General features: G+C 38.7%; 1 protein-coding gene across 3 annotated transcripts in view; it reads right to left on the bottom strand.

The window, feature by feature from the left end:
- The window catches only part of dennd1b (DENN/MADD domain containing 1B), a 123,745-nt gene extending 108,310 nt beyond the window's left edge, over positions 1-15,435 (bottom strand). For all 3 annotated transcript variants that reach the window (XM_059340317.1, XM_059340318.1, XM_059340321.1), the window contains exons 1-2: positions 15,197-15,435; positions 13,363-13,427 (exon numbers count right to left, since the gene is read on the bottom strand). In XM_059340317.1, the coding sequence (XP_059196300.1) occupies positions 13,363-13,427; positions 15,197-15,213 (82 nt within the window). In that variant the 5' untranslated portion in view covers positions 15,214-15,435. The remainder of the gene's footprint in view (positions 1-13,362; positions 13,428-15,196) is intronic.
- Positions 15,436-23,872: the final 8,437 nt, after the last annotated feature.

Genomic DNA, 23,872 nt, shown 5'->3' with positions numbered 1-23,872 from the left:
TTAATCAATTAATATTATGCGTGAAAACACATGATTTATAATGCGAACCAAGAGTGTAGCTTACCTTACATGATAAGTTAGCTTCAACTTCACTACAAAACAAACCAGAAATAATTTGTTTGTTTTTGGGTCTCATGTGACAAAAACTGCAGTCTGATAAGTCTGACAAAATGTTTCTTTTTGGATTTACAACTTATAAACTTTAAGAACACTGGGGATCAGGTCATTGTCACTCAATTACACATGCTTAGGGGAGAGTTCCTTTTCTTGTCTTTGAGGTGGAGGTTGCTGCATCAGAGAAAACACTGTGTGTAGCACAGCAGCTCCTTGAGGTGTGGAGAGGATCGATCTCAGTTAATGTCATATGGCACAGCACCCAGAGGCAGCTGCGTGGTGCTGATGACAGTGTAAAGCCTTGCCTTTGGCGGCTACATGCTTGGTGCTGCCGAGCTGTGATTTGAAGTTCACATGCAAAGGCTGACAGACAGACAGCTCTCAGTCAGGCAGTCAGTCAGTCAGCCAATTTTTCCACAGGGATGACAATACATCTGTATCCGTTAAAAGCGTACAATAGTACCTAATCCTAAACACATTCGCAGGGGTCTCAATGCTCTTTAGGACTGATGGACGAAATCCTGACAGATAAATACACTATAAAACCACACATTTCCCCAAAATGTAACTGGCTTCAGCAGAAAGGTAGAAGATGTCAGGTTTTATAGATTTATAATTTATAAGTAGATTATCTGGGATGAGCATTTGGATAAAAAGGGGCCCTGTAGTCCAGAAAATTCAAACGCTGTCCGTCCATTATCATCCCTTTGATTTATCAAGGTTAATCTCCAGTTATGATAAGTTAGGGTTGCAAGTTGTTAGTGAAAATGTTAAATAATATATCCACGTTCACATAAGCTGTTCATTTCCCTTCGCCTCATCCGCATGCTTCCTCTGAATCTCATGGGAAAGGGAAAAGCGAGCTTAGCCAACAAGTGATTCAGCAGACAGGACTGGGCTAAGACGTGTCAACAGAACTACACCCACTTTCCCACACAACGCTGTGTTTGATGTGGGTAAATAAACTGTATCCTACCCGCATTGGACCCAATAATATCAGACTGTTGTCACAGCTTTAATTCCTCGTCATCCACATTCACACTTGACCCAGATCACTGCTAGACCAGTATTTTACTGGTGAGAATGGACCCAATGTCAGGACCCATCGGGTATCAGTCTGACGACAGTTTAGCCTCTGGAGGCAAGACATACTGGATATCAGGATATGGATAATGAACTTCAATGCCAAGATTCCTCTTCCGTTTGCTGATAATTGTTTACAGTCCAATAAGCAACTTGAGATGGAAGAGAATGGAGTTGCAGTTGAAGGACAACACCTTCAACTGGATTTTTTTTTTCACCAGCAGCCAGAAAAAATAAAAAGCTAAACCTAAATTGTGGTCAGGTCACAGCAGATGGGTTCTGACATCGCATTTCAGCCAATGCTTTCTACCCCTTTTTGTTTCCATACAGCATTTGACCAGCATGCAGCTAAAGCTGGCTCAAATGTATCAAACACTACTAATGGACAATCAAAAACCACAACAGTTACAATACCAAAATCTTGCCAGCAGGTTCTGTACTTGTATGCTTGTGTGCAGATGTGAATCTGTTTATAGTGATTACAATAGAGCCACTTAGAGCTTCAACTATAAGCAGTAGCTCTAACCTCTAGGCTCTGAAAACTGTGCATCAATTCCTCGGGCGCAAAGTGACATTTTCAATGTCAATTTTCAAGCTAATGTTTTGCTTTTTTGCTGAATGATAAATAATAAAACTATAATAGATTAATAAATAAATATACAAAATCCTTTTGCACGGGACCTTATATAAACTGTATATTCATCACATTAATAGCGCAATTTCTGTTGCATTCAGTGAAAGTGAAAGATTTAGAGGAACAGAATTTATGATTGAAAGTTATTAGTTGACACGAACATGTATAACACTGTATGAGGTTGCAAGTAATCCTGCAGTAATCCCTGCAGTTTTCCCAGAAACGCATTTAAGATTCCTTACCATCGTCCAGTGCCGTACAGATTGGGAAGCCCCTTGAGGCAAATTTGTGATTTTGGGTAATGTATAAAACTGACATGATCTGAAAGCCGAGCAGCGGCAGACTAGTTCAACCCCCGTCAGAAGCAGGTCCTGAGGCCTGCTTGGACGACGCACGTTTCTATTCACTCTGACTACTAACACAGGTTAATAGGTATTAAATACTGTATTTATATGACTCTTAGCCTCTTATTAACCAGTTCCAATGGAGCAGATAATCAGAAATGATTCCACAATAAGAAAATACACTGAACAATAAAGGCAGATAAAGGCAGATATAGTATTGTAAGGTGAGGGAGACATAAATGTGTGTATGAATGCATGCGTGTGTGTGTCCGTCTATATGAAAACAAAGTCCTTTTGAATGAAGTACATGATTTGCAATGATAAATGGTCTCAGACATTCACAAAGACATTTAAGATTGACCTATATTTTCTGTCTTGAAAAATAGGCCAGAACCCAAATTAAGGGCCAGTAGTGCTACTACATGCATGTAAACGCCGTCGTCTTCACAGTAATTGTGTGGTGTTAGGCAACACAGAAGCAGCCTTGAATGGAGAGACATAGCCTCGGGGCATAGCTGTTGACATGTAAATATTGGGGACAGAAGCTGAAATGACAGCACAGACAGCAGGCTTGTACGACTAGTTCTGCTTGACTTGGGTTTGGCCTTGGCTACAAAAATTAAGGTCTAAAGGACAACAGTCTAGATGTCAGGATACCAGTACTCATATCATGTCAATAAGTAGGTTGATTTCCTTAATTGCCGAGGAAAATACATTTCTGTCTTTTACATCATTCATCTTTTGGATTATTTTCATCAGTCTGCATGGCAGCTGCCCTGTGAGACCACAATACGACCCGAGACTACATCCTTCATAACGATCTCTGCCATTATCGGCTTCTTCGGCTCGTCTAAATGTGGGGTTTAAAGAACGCTGGAAAGCCTTAAACGGACAGTTCAACCTAACATCAATTTTAGTCTTATCTTTATTTTTCTCATTCTAATTTTTAGTCAATATTCTTGTACTTGTGCAATCTATCAGTGTCGCCCAAATGTGGAGACAAGGGCTGCAGAAATAACTGCCTTCCCTCAAATATAATGGGGCTATATAGCACTTTGCTTGGTGTTCAAAGCAGCAAATAAATAAATAAATTAATAAAATAAAATGTCTCTTTCCAGAAATCACTGTCCTTTTAAGTGTCCTCTGAATAAAGCTGAATATCCATCATTTTACATTATATATCATTTGCTAATAAAACAATACAGATAATACATACATTTGACTTTAAGAAGACAGTCAAAGTCTGCATATTGGGACTCGTTGGTAAAGGGGAAAATCTCAAAGAAATGTATGTCCTGTTTAATATGGTTTGAATCCTTTATAAGAACAGCATTATGGTTTTGAATATCACTCCTGCTGCACACGACAAGAGGAGTGGGCAGGTTGATGTAGTCATGAGTCAACCCCAAATCCTGTTAAAATCCTGTCATTATAAAATCTGCTCAATATGACAGTCACGAAAGTCAGCATATTTTTGGAGCACAGCTTCTTCTTTTTTTTATGAAATCCAATTTGCCAGACTAGGGACAGATTAACATCACTAAAGCTACATTAAAGCAGGAGCTACACTAATCCTGTTCATTTGTGGGCTAAACTAGGCCACATTGGTATTACATGCACAAGAACCAGCCAATCATTGTTCTTTGACTCACAATACTTGTGTGTGTTTGTGGGGTTGTGCATGTGTGTGTGTGTGTACATGCTTGTGCCATCTGCTGTGCTGAACATATACACTCCTGGCCATCTATTGTCATTCTTTGACATGATACATGTGAAGAAGAGCTGAGCTTCAAGATGACACAGATGTTTTTTGGAAGCTAAATTCAGCTGGACGTTATCCTAGCCTTTGCTTCGTGCCTTTTATTTTTAAACACGTAAAATTCCCACAGCTCTCTGGAGCATAACTTAAGAGTGGTCACAAGGGAATAAATTCATCTGCCATCACACAGAGATGCACAGCACATTCCACACAGACGCACACAAAACAAAAAGCAAGCCACCAACAACAATGCTGTGAGGCTGAAAGTGGGGGTGATGTGATGAAAATCTTCTGCATTCATCAAAATCATCTCGTTTTAAATCATTGATCGGGTCCCTACTTTTCCCCACTATTTCGCCGTGGAAAGGGGAAGTCTAAAAATAGCCTGTGAGCGTCAGTGCCTAGAAGTCTTTCCATGTTCTCCCAGTCTGGCAGCATTAGTGAATTCAGATGAGCCTCCTGCAGCTCTCACAGCCTCTGTGTCTCTTCTTGTGCACACTCACACACATCCGTGCAGCCGTGCATGCACATACACAAGCCATACGTGCACAACACACACTACTCACTTTAACATGTACCTGCTATCACACACACACAAAAACGTTTGCCCCTGGAGTTTCAGTACTGCGTCAGTGAGTGGGAAAGCTCAGCCAGCAGCCCCCTCAGTATCTCACCTCTCAGTTTATAGACTACTGCCATCAGCATATCCACCACTCCCTTCATCCTCTCTCCCCCCATCTCCCACTCTTCCTCCCACACCCCGCCCCATCTCATTTTGCCCCAGTTCTTCAAGCTCTGGCCAATCATTCTCTGAAGAAACAACAGGGAAGTCCACTCACTGCTGTCCTGCTGCTGGTGGATGTATGTGTGTGTGTTTGCCAAAGCACGAGTGTAGCAGGGTCACATGGCACAACCTGAAAAGTCCCAGCGACTTGTTCCTGCGTTCCATTCTCCCTGTAGGGCCCGTCTGTCCCTGTCATAGCAGGTGATAATCAGAAAGGGGAGCGAGAAAGATTGCGCCTTGTTTGTAACTGTGCAAATAAAATGTGTGATCAGACAGAAAAAGTTGCTATGTAAGAAGAGGAACAGGTAGCAGAGTGACAGACGGGACATACAAAGTGTGAGGGAAATGTGTAAAAAGGCAGCTGTTCCTGAACAGAATGAATGGGCAGAGAAGAACAGCGAGTGAGTTTTGTGTCCATAAAAACAGCCCTCTCCTTCAAATCCTGCAGCCAGACCACCAAAACCAGATGAACAAGTGCAAATAATGTTCTTTTTAGGGTTGGGTGATTGGAATTTGTGGGCTCTCGGCAAATGAGTAAATCGCTTGTGTGTTTTTTGGGTGGCAATTTTGTGGGTGATTTGTCATTTTATTCCATATGCAAATGCAATGGTCAGCTGGCACACACTAAAGCAAACTCGGTTCACAAACATGTTTTACTTGATAAATTAAGGGTTTATTTCAAACAAAGCAGAGTTGGTGATTGTTGGAACAGTGGAAAGACTAACCAAGAAAGTTGTTTTCAGTTACAATTATATCATCTCACAAAAAGCTACTAAAATATTATTTGAAAATTTTACTGAGATCTTCCAGACATTTAAATGATAATCAATCTATTATTTTAAATTACAAGACTGCAAAGGTTGACTTTAAAAAACAAGGTACATCTTTAAGATGTATTGATGATATTGGATTCATTGAATTGTTATATAGATTCAGATTGATGTATCATTACACCCCTAATTTGTAGGTTACCTACATAAACAAAAAAAATCTAATTCTGGCCCCCAAAAAAACAAAAATAAATTTTTCTGGCTTTGGATTTCATGGGTGCCCTTACCTGGGTAACAACTCACATGTCATGTGTCTGCACTGGCCAGCAGTGAATTCAATGCCGAGGCATATATTTTTAGTCTTACAGAACTGGCCAGGGTGAAATGTAAGGACAACACTTGCTTCCATCTCCTTTAAATAAGAAAAGAGCTGGAACTAAACCCAGTAAGCAGCAGGCTACCACACACTTAGTGAATGGATGAGTGACTGCGAGCAGGGAGCTACAAATGACTCCAGACACGAACAAAAGAACAAGGCTGTAGAGCACTGGGAAAAGCACTAACACTTGCTGGCCACCTTTGTCATCCGGATAACCAAAACGAAAACGAGTACTATATCTTACTGTGAGGAAAATAATACCATTTAATGTAAAATCCATGCTAGAAACTGAATTCACATCATCAAATGAAACAACAGCCTGGAGTTGGTTTGTGAACATGTAACTATTCCACAAAAATCAACCAAATTTCAAATTCAGTGTCAATGATGCAAAACTAATTTTCAGATTTCAGGAATGTATTATCACCAACACAAACATATTGAAGTGGCTTATTTAATTAGAGTAATTTCAATTTCTATCCAGACCGTGCTGGTCAGATATTGCTAACTGTACCACATTAACACTTTGAAAACAAATGCCCACCAAATGTTTATTTTCTCAGTATCATGTCATTAATAGTATTCACAAAAGAAAAAGGACATCAGCACATTAACAAGCCACATGAAATATATCCACCAACCACCACCCTGAATGCAATCAAAAAGAGAGAAAGGTGGCTAAAAGTTAGAATGTGGGACATATATGTTCCAAGAGACACTCAGGGGACATCGAGTGGGAGGGGATTTGTCAAAGTTCACGGTCATCATCACCATACCATGCAATACCAGGGAAATTGAGAGACTTCCTCAATTCGCTTCAGAGAAAACAGATAAAAGACAACAAAGACTTGGATGGTGTCTGATTCTGTGTAAAAGAGCCAATTTAGCAAAGTCATATGGGTGAGACAAAAGAGAAAGGCAGAAGGGTTGTGAGATAAACAAAGTGTGAGACCCCGGGGTCCTCTCAGGAGTGTTAGTGGAGGAGAGTGGCCTCTCTAATGACCAATCAACACCCTCCTTGCTGCCATTGCATCTGTTAGTACTCCAATGGCCTCCTGTCTGAGTGTGAGCCCGCCGTGAACTCAACACGCAGCCGGAATCCAATCAGACTGCAGAACCGACAAAGCTTGGGTCAAGGAGCAATTCTGACATTTTGCAGAATGTCAACGTTCAACCTTTTCTAAAAGTTCTACTACACAGGAGTTTTGCTCTACGAATATGAAGGGTGGAAATGGGAAGGGGTGAGAGGCAAAGGAGAAAAAAAAAACATCACAGTGCTGCTTGAGGGGGCTACAGCAGAGAAGGAAGCAGACTGATAACTAGCTAGCGAACAGTAGGTGACACTATGAGACCTCTAGGTCTCAGCGAAAATGTTCTTAGGATACAGAACAAAAGTAACTTTTAATAGTTGGACAAAGTGAAGCAATAAGGTCACGTGAATCATAGAAAGAAGTGTGTCTACTTTATACTATGGCTTTCTGGTCCCCAAACCTAGCAAGTATACTTTAACATTTAAATGTCCTGCAGCATATTTTTAATACTATGGAGAAGCGATCTTGAGATACTGACGCAGACAATAAACCTGTCACTTATCTCAGACAAAAAAAAAACATATGCGCAATGATAAACAACTGACAGGCACAAACATGAAATAACAAGATAACAACAAGTACTTTCACCGATGCTCTAAGGCTCGAGGGTGTCATATGTGGTGCAGATTTTGAAGAATGTCAGTCTACCCTAAGGCAAGGAAAAACATTCACATTCATTCAGAGATTCATTCACACAATTTAGACCTCCCAATTCATCTGACCTGCATGTCGGAACTGAACTGAGGGAGGAATGCAGAAAAAGAAAAGTGTACACAGACAGAGCATGTAGAGCAAACCACACAGAAGAACCAGGGCCAGGTTTTAACCCAACACCGTAGTCCTGTGAGGCATCAGTGCAAACCAATCTGCTCTTATTGAGTTTTTTTTTCTGTAAAACAGTAAATCATTCCCCTAATTGCAGCCTAAATGTTGCAGTAAAATTGATACGCTGATCTATTAAGTTTATTGCTTTGTTACTGGGAACAATCTGGCTGGAGGGAGCGGGCGAGGACAGGTAGCATCTGTCCCCACCTACTGCCTTGGCAGCATTAGCGTCATCTGCTAGCTTTGGCAGCATCTTGGAAGCACATCAATATGGCTTTATGTAGCCAGGGCCGCTAGTAGCTAGCATGCCAGTCACGCTCTCAGGCAACGCTCGCTCACAGCCTGAGCATCCACAGAGCACTGAGCCAACAGAGCTAAGCGGAACTGAGCTCGGGCTGAACAGGGAGGCCAGGTCTCCATGGACCTGCATGAGGAAAAAGGGCCAGTGTCTGTCATCTATCGACACATCCATGGTTAGAAGTGTGAAGCCAAGTCCAGATATGAACACTGCCACCATTGTAGCTGTGAGCTTTATTTTCTTGTTGTTTTTTTCCCTCAGCAACACTTCTGTTGAGGAATGTTGCTGCTCTCATCAAATCTTAATTACTACTGTATTATAATCAAATCTGTAAGGTGATGGACTTTTCTGTTTTTACCTGCACCAGTGTTGTCACCACAAGTGTTTGCCAAAGGACGGGAAAAATCAAACAACCCATGGGAGAAATAATTGGGACTTTGTCCAACGCGAACAAACTCAGAACACTGGCAGAGTTGACATGCTTTTTGTTAAACACTTACAAATAGTATTCTCCTTGACCACAGTAAGGCAAAAACTTGATCTGGATGTCTGTGAATGAGACTTGATGTGAGGACTAAAAGGTCATACATCAATAGCAGCAAAGCCCATATCATCCAGAGTAGCTGAATGGCTTTTGGCTGAACATCACAGATCTTCAGGACTCTTATGAGACTTTGCTCGCAGTGTACTTCCCAGTCAGGGCCGAGCAATGTGAGCACTTCATAACAAAGTACAAAGATAGTTTAATCTTGTGGAATTGATTTCAGATTGGACCATTGTCAGGTTTTTATTACTGGAAATGTTAAGTGACAAAATGTGCTGAGATGGCGACTCCACCTTTGCGCCATCTTTAATGATGATTAGTACGAGGGATGCAGATTTCAAGCAACTTCCCTAAAGGTGCCCTGTGGAGTTTTCTTGTAAACACCTTATGATTACATTCAGTATTACTAGCCAAAATGTGTATGCTTTAAGTACAACAAACATACCAAGTGCTTTCCCTTTCTCTTAAACATTTGAAAAGCAGGTTTAAAAGGAACATTGTTTCGATCTATATTAACTGGCTTGCAGTTTTCTTTTTTCCTGCCTTTGCTGGCACACTGCACCATATCTTGGCAATATTCCTGCCACCTGGTCATAGCAATTATGAAGAACATGGTGGAAGTGACATAATGGCATGTGTATACAGAGTATAAGGAACAACACGGTCTACTTAGGGCGGGCGAGTGATCCAGTGGGCCAGTTCTGGCCCGTGACTTGTATGTTCGACATCCCTGAAGAATATAGTCAAGGATGGATTGTTTGCTGCTTATTGTACCTCAATTTGCAAATTACAAATTTGCAAAGGTAAAGAAGAAGGCAGCCACAGTGAACTGGTGCACATGGCACGGTTATCACAGTGAGCATAGCTCCAGCCACAGAAACCACCCCCACAGATGGAACCAGTTTCCCGTGCCAATTTTCTTTGTCAGTTGATATATTGTGTGTTCAAATCTTCACAGTGATTAATTAATTAATTATTGATGAATTATTAACATTGATATTAATAATTCAGCAATCAGGTGTGGGCTGAAGAGAGCCTGTCATACAGAGAAATATTAAGTTGTGGACTTAAGCTTTGCACAGTTTCTTTGGCAAAATGTTAACTTTATAATGAGTGAACAATCTATTCTAAGGCCATGACTTTGAAAGGTCACCATGTACAGCTAAAAATTAGCCTTATTGCAGGCCTGTCTGCAAACATGTGGGTGTTGTCTTCACATATATCGCTGAACACAGAAGGTGTGAAACCCATTTAACACAGGAAGTTGAGGTACAGCGGGACTGGCCATCTATAAAGAGTTAAGCCATATTTGTCTGTCTGCAGTACAGGTTTCACTGCAATTTGCTCATGATGGCTATAAACTAAGTGGAGTACCCTCCACATTATAATGGTATCATGCATGCTATAGTGCATGGATCTAGTTTCAGACCTGCAGGACCAGGATGTGGTAAGAGTGGCAAAACATTGATGCAGCATCAGCAAAACCCTGCACACCCAAAGCTTTCCAGTCACTCAAAGAGGACACACTTTTAGTCACTTTAAGGCATGTTGTTACAAACTGGATGGCTGATAGAGGGAGTGCAAAACAACTGAAATGCAGCCAAAATCAATCTAAAATTAAACTTGTATTCCCTGAACTGTGAGGAGGAGATATGAGAAATATGAGCAAACTGAAACCTTCCACCACTTCTCCAAATGCTCAAATGTTCTGCACCATGTTGCTATGACAATTTAATTATAGTCTATCATGGTTGCACTATTGTTTGTTTGCCTCAGTGAGTTAGTGGGAAGATAATGTGTGAATGTGAAGTGGTGCTTTTTGGCAAAGCACCTAATGTTTGGCTGTAGGAGAAACGGCTCTAGTTTGTGGTGAGTGACTGTGGAGGTTTCAGTTTAACTGGCCAAAGCTGTTCTGTTATGACTCATAGCATTAACCCTTTCAGCTCATAATAAATGTAAGCCCCACAGAATTAAGACAGATGCATACATTACTATAAGACAGCAGAAATTTTAAGGCCTAATGCATGTGCACAATTGCTCCATTCAGGCGGAGTACAATGACAGCACAGTTTTAGCATTCAAGAAGCATTTCATTTCAAACAGATGTCAACTAAAGCAAAGTTAAAGAAAGGGAAATTGATCAGATTCAGAGAGAAGTGATTCATTCCTCAAATGGTTATCTGAAACTGCTCCTTTAAAAAACAATCCACCACAACCCTAAACCTATGCAGGCAAACACTGTACATCTACATGATAACAACGTCCTGAGCAGAGACATTCTCATATCCAATCAGGACTCGCGCAGGGCAAAGAGAGCACTTCAGTCAAATGACTGAGCAGAATGCGCATGTTCAATTTGACCTGAGGGGTTTGCAAACGTTGCTCTGTAGCCGTGCTCCAGGGACCGGGAGTCCGGATATGAGTCTGACCCTGGATCATACGTGGGGGGAAGTCAGTTATTACAGTGCAAGCCGGTGGTTTATGAGTATGGTTTAAAATCCAATATCAGATCTACATCCAAGGACAACTTTCAGTCTACTCTGGTCAGCTCAGCAGCTGTACGAGTGAACCGTCCACATAACACCTCTTTAACGTCAAACCTGAGTGGGCAAAATAAGACAGCTGGTGTAATGTACAGTGAAAATGTTTTTACATGATATTTGACTTATGGCCGACACTTGATATTGATGTGAAATATAGGTTACATTATTTCCCATATTCATAAAGGTAGAATATGGTGTTGTTCTTCATTGGCCACAGTCATTTCCTGGACTAGTCTGAACACTTTTTGTCCCGGCCGTCGCTGCTGGAATGTTTGACCTGCAAACAGCAGAATGGTTCATGCAGCTTGCTGACCCAAGCATGATCTTTCTAAAATAGTCTTTGTGGGGGTCATGGTTACAAGAGCAATGCCTGCACTGGTTAACATATGGTCAGGCTTAATAACAGAATAGTGGTAAATCAGTTAAATAAATGAAGAATGCATAACACTAATCAAGGTCTTAAAGCAGCTAATATCTCTGATGATTGCACAGCTGAACTCAGCCTTGACCTTCTCATGTCTTCAGGATTTTGACCGAGTAAACTCTGGAGCACACGTAATGAAACTGCAGACATAATGATTGCTCTCATTGTGCAAGACTGGACTCAGTCATGCAGTGTAGTTTAGTGACGCTTGCTGTCTGACTTAAAATACTGTGCAAAAACACTGCTGCCAACGTAACATGACATCTTGGCTGTGCAGCCTTACAATTACTTTAATTACACTACAAACAGTCATTTTTACAAACACACAGCTTACAAAAAGATACAACTGGCAAGCACACATAAACATCTTTATCGCAAAGGATGTTAAGGCAACTAATGACTATTTTTATTGTTGTGTTGTCACCCTTTTAAATTGTATCATAAATCAATTAAATGTTGGTGAGACATTTGAGAAAAATGTCCCACAAAATTTCCAAGTGATATCTTCACATGTCATATTTTACCCAAAAAACAAAAGATATTCAGTTAACAGATATATTAAAGTGAGGACAGTCATACTTAATGGATTACTTAAATGAATGGCCTGTTATTCAAAAATTGCTGACGATTCATTTTATGCCAACCAACTTATCATTTTAGCACTAATAGATGTAGGGCTGGGTGAGACGGCCAAAATCTTCTTTCTTGTTATTGATCATTTTATATCTTCAAAACTATATATATCATGATTTAGCATGTTTCGGTAATTTGATAAAGAAATAGTCTACATGAAATGATGCCTCAATGGTTCACTCCAGCTTCACTCCCATATGGAAGGGTCAGAACGTAAATTATGTGAAGCTGCCTTAAAATAATTTGTCCGCTAGTTTTCATCAAATTATATATGACAGATGTCATGAAAAGCTACTTTTCTGTGGAAATAATCAATGAATCGATGAATCTTTCATCTCTGCCCCTATTGATTATGCATGGCATTTTAAAGTTCAATCACATTTTTGCTTGTAGTTATATCTATACAAGCACAGTAGTCCATGCATGAAATAAAGTCACAAAACATAACTTAGTTGCAAAAGTATGGAAAACTGTGTTATACGCACAAACCATGTGTAGAATCAGCCCATAATGTATATGACTATTAACATCTGCTTCAGGACTCAGGAGTCACTGGCCTCTTAAAGGGGAAATCTACCCTAAAAGGAAAAATTATTTCTATAATTTTGTACACCTCAAGAATGTGTTTGGGAATTTAAATGAGACAATTTCCTGTTTATGGGTGCATTTCCTGAGTCACAGCTGTAAACCTTCACTAAATTAAAACATTTTTAGGTAATAATAATATCTCAAGCAGAGATCATAGCCCACAGGGTCAGTAACAGATTCATTGTCAATGGGCCAGCTCTTTAAAGTGACAGCTGATGGTGTAATTACTGCTGAACAATTAATCAAAATCTTATCGAAATCGCAGTATGCCGTTTTCACAGGAGCACAATATTTTTTGAGGGTGAAATGTGTGTCAGAATACAATTTTAAATAAAATATGGTGGCGCTGCAGAGATGTCCTGGACTACAGACTTAAGAAAACATATTTGATTGGTACAGATCCCTGCAAAAATCATACCATAAATACAAATTGTAATTCCCAAAATTTTATTGCAATATTGGCAATATAATATTTTTTTTCAAAATTGTGGAAAATACCTGTCTTTTTATAGATGTCAAATTATTAATGGAAACAATGACATCACCTACCCTCATTTTCAGATGTTGGACATGCCACCTGTACAACCAGATCAAATGTTCTTTCTGGATTCTCCCTGCAAAGAACAAAACAGTGTTTACTCAGGGGAGATAAGGGGGCAGCTGTTGTTACACACAATCATGAACAGGTTTTTGGGGGGAGTTTTCGGGGAGTTTTTTAGCCTTTATAAACCTTTTTTATTATTGTTTATTTAAATGAACATTTAACAGAACAAATAATTCAATATACATGGGATGATACACAAATAAAACAGTAGCGGATAAAGAGCCAGGGGGTTTATCAGACTATACAAAACCAGTGACAAGCATTCATACATTGAGCATCTTAATAGCTTTTTTTGTTAGTTGAATTTAGTATCAGAGACATATACTGTGTGACATCCTTTAGAAAAACTTTTTTTAAATAAATATTATTGCTTCATTTACATTTATGAATGAAGAATTTTGCCAAAATCATCACCAAGTTTATTATAAAAACAATTGTCTTCTTTTCTTGTGTTTTTAAAGAAACCAAACACCACATTTTCCCATCACAAATTAGGTGTCTTTAACCCTTTGTCGGGCAAAGAACTATATTTGGTAACTTAAGTGGATATCAAAATGGGGTCCCCATGTCTCTCTGTTTTGTCGTAGAACCACGTGGATTTCTTCCAGCTAATCAGCAAGATCAGGCTACGTCACAGACAGTGACACCATGACATCTGACCAATCAGTATGATAATAATATAATAATAACTTTATTGACCTTGACCTCCAATGTCAAAGTGAAAAATTTAGAAAAAAATCTGCAAGAAACAGTCGTACAATTAGAGTTATTCTACAATGACTTGTACGAGGAGAACTTGGCTATGACAGCATATCAGGGCATATTAAGTATGAATAAAAATAAAAATACAAACTTTCGGAGGGTGGGTAATATTTCGAGAAAAAAGTTGCAAATTTACTAGATTAAAGTGGCAAATCTACAAAAAGTAGATCGTAAGTCGCAGATTTACGCACATTCACCACTTTAAATCTCAGAAATTTGCGCATTTTTTCTTGTAGATTTACCACTTTAGATCTCGTTATTTTTTTCTCTAGAAATATTACCCCCCTCCCCGGGTCCGTATGTTTTTTTTTTTTTTACACAGTCCACAGTTCAACATTCTGACAGTATGTAATATCCTCCAATATTCTCTAGGGTTGAAATTTGGAATTTGCAAGTATTTCAATGAGTGCCCTATTAAGGGTTAAAGTTATAATCAAAGACAAATCTGGACACGTCTTTTTTTATCATGGGCAACAAGTGTGAAATCAGTATTGGCACACGTAGCAACTGTGTTGAATTCCCTCACATGTGCATTGAGCTATATTAAAAATCACATAGTGGTGTCCTACATTATGTGAGTCACACTGTCAATAGCCGACTGTGTCAATACCAGCATGTTAGCTTAAGCTGCCGGTGCTTTATGCAAAAATTTAGAAGTTTTCTTTATCTCTGACAACATATCTGGACAAACTTGGGTCTCAGACGTTGCTCTGTGTCGTGTCCACCAGATGTAACGTATTTAACGCTGTCTGCTTGGCTAGCGAAGCTGCTAATTGGTGGTCAGCTAGTAGACAAGAGCAACAGACTGACCCAAATGCTGTGGAGCCAGCTGGCCTGGCGCTTAAATCCACTGCTGGAGATGGCTCAAATTACGGCCAAACATTCCTCCGTATCAGCCCCGAGTCAACGTTACGGGCTGTGGGACCACACGCTAGCCGTTAGCTCGACAGCTCTATATCAAAGAAGCGACACAGAGAGGAAGGGGTAAAAAATAAACACAAAACTCAAGGGGCTTACTTTATTCTGCTGTCCATGGTTTAGCTACAACATCGCGACAACTCCGTGCTGTCTGCGGCTCTGGCTGCTTCACTGTCCGACAATATTTCCACCTCGTCACTTCTTCTGCCTTATCTGACACCGGCCGAAAGCTGTCGCGACCGCAAGCTCCGGGGGTGGGACAGTGTAGTAGTTGGTGCCGTCCCTGTTGCCGTTTTTAATGTAATCCCCAGTTCAGCACCACGGCGTTTATTTCCCACAACAAACACCACTCCAGGAAGTGCTGTCAAAGATTTGGTGACGTCAGCGCGTCAGATGAGCACCTTGCTACTGCTTCTGCCTGCAAGCATCTATCTCTCTTTCCACTTAAAAATGAGTAACAAGCACGACTCACACAGCAGACCAAAGCCATATGATTCATGCTTCTGATAGAAAATGTGTTTCCCAGTGAAACTGGGTTATTAGTTCAGTATTTGTGGCAGCGATAGCCCTGAGCAGGGGCTCCTAACGTGGGGTCCAGGGACCATCAGGGGTCCTACGAGGACTGCCCAAATAAGCAAGAGCAGGTAATTTTCTGACTTTTGCCACACAGGTGTTTTGTTATAAATCAAAAAGATGCATGGTCTTGCCCATGTATGAACAACTTGCAAATATTATATAAACTTTACAGGTGCATCTAAATAAATTAGAATATCATATAAAAGTTTATCTATGTCAATAATTAAATTCAAAAAGTGGAAATAACACATTATATAGATCCATTACACACAGAATTAAACATTTCTTGTCTTAATTTAATTAACTTCATCATGATTATGGCAAACATTTAATGAAGACCTAAAATTGAGTGCTTTAAAAAAAATGTAATATTACAAAAGACCAATTTTAAAACGTATGTTTAATATGGAAATGTTGGCCATCTATATGAACTCAATACTTGGTTGGGGGGGTTGAACCATTATATTCTAATTTATTGAGATGCACCTGTATTACTATGGGGAAAAAAATATATTTTTTAATTTACTGAATATGACAAAAGTCAACAAATCTTGAATTAATTTTCTTATTATTTTGAGTAAATTTTACATTGATACATCCAAATTCTTATAAATAAATACATTCAAACTTAATAGAGCTGGATTTCCATATTGGCTACATTACCTTCATATCCAAATTCAAAAACAATCCAAAACAGCCGCCTATATGTAGGCCTACTGTAAGCTATATAAATACCAATATTTTAGATATTTTTTTAACATTTATTTTATTTCATCCTGTAGTCCCCTGTGTCTCTATAATTACAGATTTATTTTGTAAACACAACATTTCTGAAACTTGTCCATTTGTTGTTTTAATAAAGTTAAATCTTAAAGAAAATGTGTTGCCAAGTAAAATACTTTAAAAACTTTGGACATGTAAAGCCAGCTAGTTTACGTTTGGTTTTAAGGAACCCTACCTCACCTTGATGGCGTGTTAATTTAACACTTCAGTAAATAATTCATTAAATCTAATGTAAATTAACTAGAGTAAATGACACTTGACATGTTTTGTCCCATTTTATCCAAAGCGTTCAGGTAAAACGGGACAGTCACTTAAAACCCTTTCCCGTAGCAGGTAAAGTGAAGTGTGAAAACATTTCAATCATACGTCAAACAGTTAATAAAACGCAACATCCTACATCCATTTCTGTGTTATTGTTTCAGTTGCAGTCCTCTTACCACAAGAGAAAATCAACATACCATATGGCTTACCATACAAGTGCTGGGACCAGAGATGTTTTTTTTTTCATGTCAAGGACATTTGTAGGAACAATGCAATAGCATGTTTGGTAATTGGCTGCTAATATTTAAAATCCCAAGATGTAAAACCTTAATTCACTTTGCAAAAAGAGTAATGCAGCATGGGAAGCAAATTGTCCAAAGCCAGAAGTACTCAGGGCTAAATCTAAGAAAAGACATAATGCATGAGGAGGTAGTTAAGACAAGGTATGGTGGGAGACAGGAGGCTAAGGAGGACAAGTCAGTGAGAAAGCGTGAGGAGTTTTGCTTTTGTGAGGATTGAGTTTTGGGCCATTTTGGTGACGGTAATTAACTATACTGCTGGAGTGGAAAGGAAATCTGAGAAAATTGGCATAATTATAGATGCAGCAAGAAGATTTCTGGGTGTTGTGAGAGTCTCTGGAGAAGTTGTGCAGCTGCAGCTGAGAGAAGCTTTTAGGCTCCCAAACACATGGAAAATAGAGAATTCATAGCAGAGTCGGAAATGGATGAGAAGGGCTATTTGTTTTATTTACATTAGAAAGTGGAGATTGTAGTTTAAATCCAGTCAATGGCAGTAATGCTACATTATGGACATTAATTGTCATTAAGAACCAGATAAGAAGTAATTTAAAGCAATATTAATGGGTTGGGTTTTTTTGGCCATTTGACAAACAACCAACACATCAGAACATTATATATCATGATCTTATATTTTATTTGTTTTGGTAAACCTAATTGCAAATACTTGCCTATCGTTCATTCTAAAGATATTGAGCAACATTAACATTCATATGGAAGAAATGCATCTGGCTACTTAGAAATTAGCTCAATATTCTCCTTTCGCCCTATGTATATTGCCACCAGCTCGTAAGGGAAATGTGAGGCTCTTTGGCTGCAATATGCTCCAATGAATTCATCAGCTAGTTGCTAACTTTGTCTGTCCGCTGTTTGTTGCTCAGCAGGTAGTTTTTATCAGCTGCCTGCTGCATCCGGTAACAAAGCTGATGACAGCAGTGAGAGTGAACCGAAACAGTAAAGTTTCAGGCCATAAACACCATGAGCTGGCAATAAGCAGGACCAAGCTGAACTGCAGAGTTGGTTGGAATGGGCCTGTACTCACCATTACTGAGTACCAGCACTTCTGATTTTTAAACACAGGTACATTTATTCTAATTTTTGTTAACAATATTATTAAAATACTGCTCTTTATACCACGATAAGTTGTATGTATATCAGGATTGAATGGGAGAAAACAAGCAAGTGTATGTAAAAATCAGACATTCAGATCCCCCATATACCATGAACCGAATGATTATTTCACAGCCACATTTTTGAGTGTGAGATTGGCAGTCGAATCAGGCTCATCAAATCAAATCATCGAAAAGTCGACTATATGTGGTCACCCCTACATAAGACATTCATAATAAGATAATAAATATGTCTAAGAAACAATTCTACAATGTCATTTAGCAGATCTGATGGAGGTTGGAAGTTCATTCCACCACTGGGGCACTACAGACGAGAAGAGTCTAGTTTGAGACTTAGAGCCCTTCAGCGGCGGAGGAGCCAGACAACTTTCACTTGAAGAGCATAGTGGGCGGGAGGGTTTATGGACCTGAACAAAGGAGTTCAGATAAGCAAGGGCTGTGCCTATTGCTTTTTTTTTTTTTGTAGGCAATGATTATGTCGTGCAACTGCTGAATGTGGGTACTGGCCCCTTTTTTTTGGTTTAATTGAAGCACTAGTGATAATTCTCACATGTATACCATTTTATATAAAATTATGCATTCAGATATTGCTGAAGTCTCTGTACCAGTTTACCAAGCAACTACCCTGGTTCACTGTGAAGTATCTGGTTTTGGTAAAGCATGATTAAATGCAAATATATTTGGGAATGTGCACCAGGGCAACCCTGTGTCAAAACAGATATCAGTTATTTTAATATTGCATCGTACAGCATCCTCCTGTTTAACCAAATCACCGCAAACTGACACACATAGAACCTTGTAGTATTATTCCAGTGCAGGAGGCCTCAGGGTCTCTGAGCCAATAGAAAAGCTGCCATGTGTTGTCTGCTGGGAGCACTTGAAGGTCAGCGGGTACATACACAATGCACAGAGGGCAGTATTTCAGTTTGTTTGGGGGTCAATAGGAAAAGTAAATAGAGGTTAACAGGTTAAGCCGGCCATGACCACAGCTTATCAGACATGGGTTACTTGCATAGAGGTTGTGGAAACATTAACCAGCATCAAGTTCCACTTAGGCTTAATCTGTGTGGGGAAAATGGAAGAGTCCAATTTGGGCCTACCTGATTGCCACCACTGAAGTGCCTTTGAGCAAGGCTCTTAACTTCCAACTGCTTCAGTGGAGCTGCTCAGCGGCCAACAGATCAGACTGTGGTGGAAAGACTTGCATGATTACTTGACTTGATCCTGCATAATTATAGTGTGCCATGTGTAAATGCTACTTACAGTAACCATGTTAGACGACAGTAGTCCACGCATGAAATAAATGCTGAAGTCGCAATACATAACTCAGTTACACAAGCTTTTAGAGTATGAAAAACTGTCTGTATCACACACACAGCCCGTGTATAGAATCAGCCTATAATATTGCTTCAGGACACCACATTAATCATGAATCAGCTGAGTCGCTGGCCTCTTAAAGGGAAAATCCATCCTAAAATAGAAATATTAATGTCATTTTGTACACCTCAGGGGGATTTCGATAAGATGAATTGTTGTTTTGTGGATTATATCCTGATTCACAGCTGTAAACCTTGATTAAATTCCAAAAAAATGTAGGTGTAATATTTCACCCAGAGATTATATGAGCCCACAGGGTCAGTAGCAAATTAATTGTCAGTTAATTGTCAGTGGTCCAAAGTGACACCTGATGACATAATCAATTAGTATCGTGATGTTCTTGATTTTAAGAGAAATATTTTTCTTTTTATAGATGTAGATAAATTATTGATATGGAGTGCCATGTGAATTCTGTTTTAGGGTGGACTTTCCTTTTATTGTTTGCATGTTTAGGCAATATTTGTCCCATGGTAAATTGAAACCAATGGCTTAGATGTACTTCTCTCTCCTCTCCAGAGAGTCTGCCTGGATCAGAGCCAGATTTCTTCAGGCTGACTGGAAGGTAATTAAGTGGCAGCAGACTGGGGCATGCTGTTTCAGGCATCCGTATGAAATGATAATGGCAGGGCTGTTGCTTTAACATAAAAAACAACAATATGACACACAAAGAGACACATGCATGAAGCTCTTAAGAGTCCTGGGCACTTGAAACCAGTGAGGTTTCACATTTCAGAGAACTGTAAACGGTCCCAGATTAGATTACCTTACATCAAAAAAGGACAATACAGTGTCCCATTGTTATTTGAGGCCCTGGAAATATGTTTCATAATAGCTAGCTGAGGTGCATGTTATTTATCTTGCTGAACTGAATTGCACCTCATAAGAAAATATACAACAAGGGCTACCGGCCTTTTTTAAAGTAGTTTGTACAAATGCATTGTAGCTGTTTGTACTGTTTGTGTCCATAATGTTTCTTACATAAAGCATATAGTATATATATTTTTTTACCAATGATGTGTAATTTGTCTGAGGGTAAATTGACCCCACAGTGTCAGTCAAAAGACACTTGTCAGGTTTCATTACCCAGAATTCAGTAGTAGACACATCATCAGAGGTGGCTTACAGCGGTGGATAACCTTGAACAGACTCATTAATGTCCACTCATCAACCTTGCAGTGCTTTGTCCAAGTCACTACGTTAGTTTAACATTGTGGGAAGATGTCTGCTTGCACCGTAGTGTCAAAGCTGCATATTTATAGGGATGGTTTAAGTTCACCTCCTTATAGCTCAATTTAGCCACATTTACAATGTTACATTTTATAATGTCATGGCCAGAGGTGCATAAATGTGTCAAAAAGAGTAGAAAGGCTAATATAGAAATAAAGAAAGTAAGACAAAAAAGACAATCATAAGCAAGTGAAAAGGCATATGCCATTAACCTGTACATGTTAAACCACAAACTGTATAAAGTGTACATGTTATGTAGAACAGTGGTGAGAAGTAATAGAGTACATTTAAGCTATGTACTTGTAAGTAAATTGTGAATTTTCATATGTATGAAAATGTATCAAAAATATATTACTTTATATTTTGTATTCCACTACATTTCAGACGCACTTTTTTACTCGTGGGTCAGTTGGGAGAGTTGGTTGGCCCCCAACCGAAGGGTTGGTGGTTCGATCCCTGACCATGGCAGCCTACATGTCGAAGTATCCTTGAGCAAGATACTGAACCCCAAATTGCTCCCGATGTGCTGTGTTCATCGGTGTGTGAATGAATTCCCAATGGTGGCAGGTGGCACCGTTTAGGGTAGCCTCTGCCACCAGTATGAATGTGTGTGTGAAAGGGTGAATGAGTGCAGCCTGTAGTGTAAAGCGCTTTGAGTGGTCGCAAAGCGACTAGAAAAGCGCTATATAAGTGCAGGTCCATTTACCATTTACTCGTACGTGTTACATGTATTTGATAACTTGAGTTAATTTGCAGAAATGTAATCAATAAATACATAATATTATAATAGGTTGGAACAAGACTTTATTTATCATTATGAAGTAAATTCATAAGTTACCCAGCAGTGTGTTAAGTTTTTCAAATGAACCCCACCTTTACCAGCTGCAACATTAAAGTAATGTCTTTTAAGTATATTTTGGTTCTAATACTTTCTACATTTATTTAAGCAGATTTTACATGCAGGACTTTTACTGTACATGTACCAGAGTATGTCTGGACTTTGGTATTACTTTTACTTGAGTAACAACAATTACTTGCTGCATACTGGTAGTGAGTGAGAAAGTCCTCTGTTTTCTCCATTTGGGTGAGTATCAAACTGGTGCAACTTTTACTTTCAGATGAAAATAATGCACCCATGGATTTTAAAACTTGTGTTTTTTTTGTTTTGTTTGTTTTTTAGCTCATCTGGTGACTTTTGCTCATGTTCTGTTATGTACAGTGATGTAAAAAGTATTCAGAAACCTTACTTGAGTAAAAGTACTATTACCAAATGGTGTAATTACTCCACTACAAGTAAAAGTCCTGCATACAAAAATGACTTCAGTAAAAGTATAAAAGTATCAGCATTAAGATGTGCTTAAAGTATCAAAAGTAAAAGTAGTCAATATGCTGAATGGACCCAGTTAGATTGTTATATATATTCTAAATATATTGTTAGCAGTGGTGTAATGTACAGTACAGGCCAAAAGTTTGGACACACACCTTCTCATTCAATGCGTTTTTCTTTATTTTCATGACTATTTACATTGTAGATTATCACTGAAGGCATCAAAACTATGAATGAACACATATGGAATCATGTACTTAACAAAAAAAAGTGTGAAATAACTGAAAACATGTCTTGTATTTTAGATTCCTCAAAGTAACCACCCTTTGCTTACTAGAATATAAGACATGTTTTCAGTTATTTCACACTTTTTTGTTAAGTACATAATTCCACATGTGTTCATTAATAGTTTTGATGAATCTACAATGTCAATTGTCATGAAAATAAAGGAAACGCATTGAATGAGAAGGTGTGTCCAAACTTTTGGCCTGTACTGTACATTTACTCAAGTAATGTGCTAAAGTATAATTTTGTGTGAGTATTTATTTTCTATGTAACTTTATACTTTTTCTCCTCTACATTTTAGGCATATATTGTACTTTTTGCTCCACGACTTAGCTGACTGCTTTAGTTACTTTTCAGTTCAAGATTTAACATGAAGAACGTGATAACTTTAAAGTGATTCAAATTATTTTTTAAATTAAACATCATAACAGTATATTACAGTATATTAATTAGTTAAAATTACCTCTACCTAGAGAAAATTACAATGCAGCTTATATATGTATCAAAAATAACAATACAGTAATATATTTAGAATTTGTATAAAACAATCTGAGTGACACATTCTGCATAACGAGTACTTTTACTTTTGATACTTTAAATATCTTTACTGAAGGAAGTTGTGAATGCAGGACTTTTACTTGTAATTTCACAGTGTGGTATTAATACTTTTACTGAAGTAAAGGATCTGAATACTTTTTCCACCACTGACTGTAAGATTATTGTGTTGATGCATTTATGTAAGCAGCGTTTTAAGGGCTCATTTTAACTACTGAATATACTGTTATGAGGTCCATTCTGCATAATGACTACTTTTACTTTTGATACTTTAAGTACATGTTGATGCTGATACTTTTGTATTTTACTTGAATATGTTTTGAATGCAGGAGTAGTGGAATAATTTCACAGTATGGTATTACTTTTACTTAGGTGAGGGATCTGAATACTTTTTCCACCACTGACCGAGTGGAGTAGATGTATAAAATTACATAAGATGGAAATACTCAAGTTAAGTTAAAGTATCTAGTACAGTACTTTACATTTACATTTAGTCAATTAGCAGACGCTTTTATCCAAAGCGACTTACAGGAAAAAAGGGGTTCCCACTTTTTGCAATTTTGACTTTGTTATATTTTTCTAAATTTAAAAATATTTTATGTAATTTCAGTCACATGACACCCATGGTAGACCAATAGTAAAGGTTTTGATGACTATATTTACTTTAAGCAGGAAATAAACCAGCCAAACCTTAAGTGTCCCACATTACCAAATGTCCCACATTACCCGAATCCACCCTGTATACTTTTTACAGTACCATAAATTTAGCCTACTTGTATATATTTATTTATTTGTGTGTGTTTTCTCCGTTCAGTATCCTTGATAAGGTGCAGGAGACTAGCTGGTAGCTGCAGTGCAACAGCAGAGGCGCTGTGTGAACCCATAGAGTGTGAACCAGAAAACCGGAGATGGTCACATGTCACCAATGTGACGAGGCGAAGCAGGAAGTACAACACAT

This window comes from Centropristis striata, chromosome 9, assembly GCF_030273125.1.
Source record: "Centropristis striata isolate RG_2023a ecotype Rhode Island chromosome 9, C.striata_1.0, whole genome shotgun sequence".
Classification (NCBI taxonomy): Eukaryota; Metazoa; Chordata; class Actinopteri; order Perciformes; family Serranidae; genus Centropristis; species Centropristis striata.
This window is presented reverse-complemented; position numbering and strand designations above follow the sequence as displayed.